Source organism: Sinocyclocheilus anshuiensis, unplaced genomic scaffold (assembly GCF_001515605.1).
Source record: "Sinocyclocheilus anshuiensis isolate Anshui unplaced genomic scaffold, SAMN03320099.WGS_v1.1 scaffold9138, whole genome shotgun sequence".
NCBI lineage: Eukaryota > Metazoa > Chordata > Actinopteri > Cypriniformes > Cyprinidae > Sinocyclocheilus > Sinocyclocheilus anshuiensis.
This window is the reverse complement of record NW_015540478.1, coordinates 4,557-8,834: the sequence shown is the minus strand read 5'-3', so window position 1 is coordinate 8,834 and position 4,278 is coordinate 4,557. Positions and strand designations below refer to the sequence as shown.

Below are 4,278 nucleotides of genomic sequence, written 5' to 3'. Positions count from 1 at the left end.
AAAAAATATTGACCTTTTTCATGATATTCTAATTTTTTGAGATGTACCTGTAAGTCTGCTATAAACAGAGTCAGACGGTGGAAACTACAGTCAGAAATATACATCTTAACATGTCTGCATGTAAGATTTTTAAACATGATCTTAATTTCTTATTTCTTCATAAAAAGTTTACATGTTTTTATTTTATGTATTACATAGGTTTGTTCATTGTATGGTCCTGTAATGGCTGAAACTTTGGCAATACTAGTCATGCTAAAAATCTTTATTTGAAATGACTTGAATGGGGAGAGAGAGAGAGAGAGAGAGACTGTCAAAATAAATGTAAAGCCAGAGCCCGAAAGGGGAACAGAGTCGCGTGACACACAGTGATGAAGCTGGTATGTGTTTGCAGCACACAAGCCACAGCTGACTCCACTGTGATGTGACCCCCTCTCTCTCACACACAAGTGCGCGCGCACACACACGCACGCACGCACGTACACAGACACTATGCGCAAAACTCCGCATTTGAACAGTCAATAGCAAATACTTAAACTAATAACAAAACAGTAGCTGATTCAGAAGCGCCAGATTGTCATAGCAAAGTCAGAATTACCTCCTCTCCTAGGTTCACGAAACGGTCGTCCATAAAATGCATTGCTGTTCTGTTGTAAGTAATCTTAAAGATTCCTAAATGCATCTACTTTCGGAAGGCCAAATAAAGTGCTTTTGCTTTCGCCTAGAAACACACAGCGTCTCCCTGACATGGCTGCATCAACACTAACTGCGGTTACTGAAACCACGCCTTCTTTCTTTGCGTGCACATTTGGGCGCATTATGCAAATATTCCCACATAGTGACCTAGATATGTGGGGGCGTGTTAGAACGAGCCATTTTAGGGGGGTGTGGCAGAGTCTTAACTTTGATAAAGAATATCTCTTTGGTTTTGAGACTTTAGTCTTTGCAACTTCAGGGATCTTATCTATGCACAATCAGCTTGTAACACTCCAAAACCCCTTTGAAACAACAGGGAAATACAATTTGTACAATACAATAAGCATGTAGAACTATATAGTGGAACGCTTGAGTACCATGCTTATGTTTATCTTCAGCAAACTGTATGGATCAGGAATTAATGAATCAGATTAATTAAATAAAAATACATAAACAATACAAAATATATTTAATATTTGCAAACACAACAAAGAAAAGAAAACGTGTGGAACAGAAACAGAATTGTTAAGGCACTAACACATTATCAGAATCATTCATCCTTCAATTTTAAACAAAATTCCTGTTTCAAGATCACATTCTGTTATACAATAAGAGCAACACAGTGCAAACAGCAAGAATATAAAAGCACAAAACAGTGTCTCTGACACCAGAATGAAACAATGAAAGCTGTAACAATTTAGTTAAAATCACTTTTGAAACTTTTACACATTTATTTCTGACACTGTTCTCTATCTTCAGTCAAGACAGGAGAGAATAAAGCAGCTTGAATTTTTTTTCTACAGCCAATGACGAAACCGGCTATAAGCATTATTAATACAGCTACTATGATGTAAACCCAGAGCAAAGACGACGATGTCACCACATCTGTTTCTGGTTTTTGGGTTTCTTGATCAGCTGATTTGGTTCCATTTTCTGTTGTTGTCTCTGCAAAGAAAGAAAGAAATAAAGAAAAAGAAAGAAAGATAGCTGCAATGTGACAAATGCAACAGATCTGTCTGTAATGTTTATACATCAGCATTCAGAATGAACAGAACATTACTAGCGAGCTTTATTTTTTATTAATATATCAATTAACCATTACTACACACCGTTGATGATCAGCTCCACAGTCTTATGTTCAGATGAGTGTGCGATGAGACAGGTGTATTCTCCTGCATCAGCGTGATTGAGAGCAGTGAGTCTGATGTTGAAGATTCCTCTCTTATACTCTTCAAGGAAAGTTTCAGTTCTGTTCTTGTATCGTGGCTCCTGTTGCTCTACTGAATTTTTACCCTTGATTATATCATACACAATCTTGCTGCCATTGTGTCTCCAAAACACATCAATGTCTTGAAGTTTATGATCATGTTGAGTTGAAGAACACGGCAGGACAACAGAACCACTAATAACACCCTCTACTGTGACCTGCAGACACACTTAAATCACACAAACTGTAACTGTAAATACACAATATAACATTCATAAACATTTGTTTGTTTGTTTTAATGCCATGCCAGATTATTTGGCAATTCATGGCAAAAAAACATACTTTAGTTAAATTTTAAATACAAAATATATTTGACACATTTTGCTAAACATCATACAACATGTATTAACTTGTTTAAATCCTTTTCAAGGGTATAAACAAAATAAAACTAGAAGAAATCTAGAAATATTACAATCCAGTAAATGTTTTACATGAATATTAAATATGTCACTCAGATGCTCACCTTTGTGTATCAGCACTGCAGACACACACATGAAGTAGAATCTGTAGAAACAGAAATAATTTCCAATAATTTCCTGTTGCTAAACCAGTAGATCACCACACTAGCAATAAGCTCATCTGAGATGATCACATGATCACCACAAGGTGCATGCTGGTTAGAAATACTTTCTGACTCAATACTGTGATCAAATGCTCGTGAGAGCCAGATGGTGTAGTTTTTAGAGGAAGCTTCAGTTTACCAGCTGAACAAACTAAAAGCATGATGGGAAATTCTGACGATACAACTTAACCCATATCGCTTAAGAACGAGGTTTGGTTTCATAAAACATGTTAGTCTTTTCCTACTTGAATTAAATTTAAATTAAATTTCCTACTGTAGTGTACATCCAAGACGAGGTGTTTGGCATCTAAATGCCAAGTTCTTTAATTCTCATACAACACTCATTAGGGAATTTTTAGGCACTGATACTGATTATTTAGAATGACATCTGTGATACCCATACCAATAGTTTGGTGGTTCTGCTTTTTAATACCTTGTTTCAAATGAAAATAGTGTTTATTCTCCCCATATCAGTCTCACTTCTAAACAAAAAACACATTACTCACATTATCATTCTTAACTTAATGTTATTTCTCAATTTCTAAACTTTTTAGACATTCTTAACTCTTATTAACATTAACCAATAAGCCTCCTGTTAGGCACACAATCACTAATTTCCTTTACTATACAGAGAATCAATCAATCTATCATCAAGTGTGATGAAAACCATTACTTTATTTTTCTGAAGAGCTTACAAATTTCAATACTGTTATATTTCTGTTCTGATGATACTTTTAATTAAAATCCTGGCCGAAATAAATAAATTAAAAAGTTGCCGTCTGATTTAAATAAGTAAATACTTAAAATTTTAGGACTGAATCATTATTGCAATGATTAATATGTTTCTGGCATGTTGTAAGTTTGGCAACGATTATTTTAACTCTTAACTCTAACTGATGTAGTGCATACATTTTTATTTCTCAAACAACCATGTCAGAAGATGTACTTGTGTCTATATTCCAGAATGACAATACCAAGATTTATCAGGCTTCAATTGTGAAAGATTGGCCACCACAGAACCTGCAGACTTTACCCTATTGAAAATCTTTAGGATGTGCTGGAGTCGACAAGTACATGAAGCTTTGTGCAGTAAAGCATTTTCATTCAGATTGGACTTTTGAACCGACTATAATTAGAGTACAATGCTTCATGTAAACGCACCTACTGTTTCGCAGCTTAGGTCCAATTGTTATCCTAGAATAATGTTGTGAGTGCGTGTTGAACATGGTTGATTAAGAAATGAAAAGTTACACACTGCATCAGTTAGGGTTAAAAGTTTATCTAATTAATTATCGAATTAATTAGTTAGTTATGGAAAAAAAGATTTTAATGCAATTATTGCACTCGCCCCACATTTGTCATCTTACATTTCATAAGTTGTGTTAGACCAAAGTCCCTTGATTTGACTAGAAGTGGCTCTGCGCAGACCGATCGGTGTATGACATCAAAGTCTTGCGAGAGCCATTCGAAAGCTTACTCTCTATAGCTCTCGCAGTAATTTGATGTAATACAGTGGAGTACCACACATTTGTGAGGCCCCTTAAGAGACCATCCAATATAATGATACACATCTGATTTCTTTCTCAACTGTTTACGTTCATTTAAAGGGGTCATATGATGCGATTTCAATTTTTCCTTTCTCTTTGGAGTGTTACAAGCTCTTGGTGCATAAAGAAGGTCTGTAAAGTTGCAAACACTAAAGTCTCAAATCCAAAGAGATATTCTTTATAAAAGTTAAGAGTCAACCACGCCTACC

The 4,278-nt window shown here is 35.3% G+C and overlaps 1 protein-coding gene across 1 annotated transcript in view; it reads right to left on the bottom strand.

Annotated features, from left to right (window-relative positions):
- Positions 1-993: 993 nt before the first annotated feature.
- Positions 994-4,278, bottom strand: part of LOC107687333 (CD276 antigen homolog) — a 7,835-nt gene continuing 4,550 nt past the window's right edge. The window contains exons 2-4 of the mRNA XM_016484614.1: positions 2,424-2,464; positions 1,803-2,129; positions 994-1,638 (exon numbers count right to left, since the gene is read on the bottom strand). Of these exons, the coding sequence (XP_016340100.1) occupies positions 1,424-1,638; positions 1,803-2,129; positions 2,424-2,464 (583 nt within the window). The 3' untranslated portion in view covers positions 994-1,423. The remainder of the gene's footprint in view (positions 1,639-1,802; positions 2,130-2,423; positions 2,465-4,278) is intronic.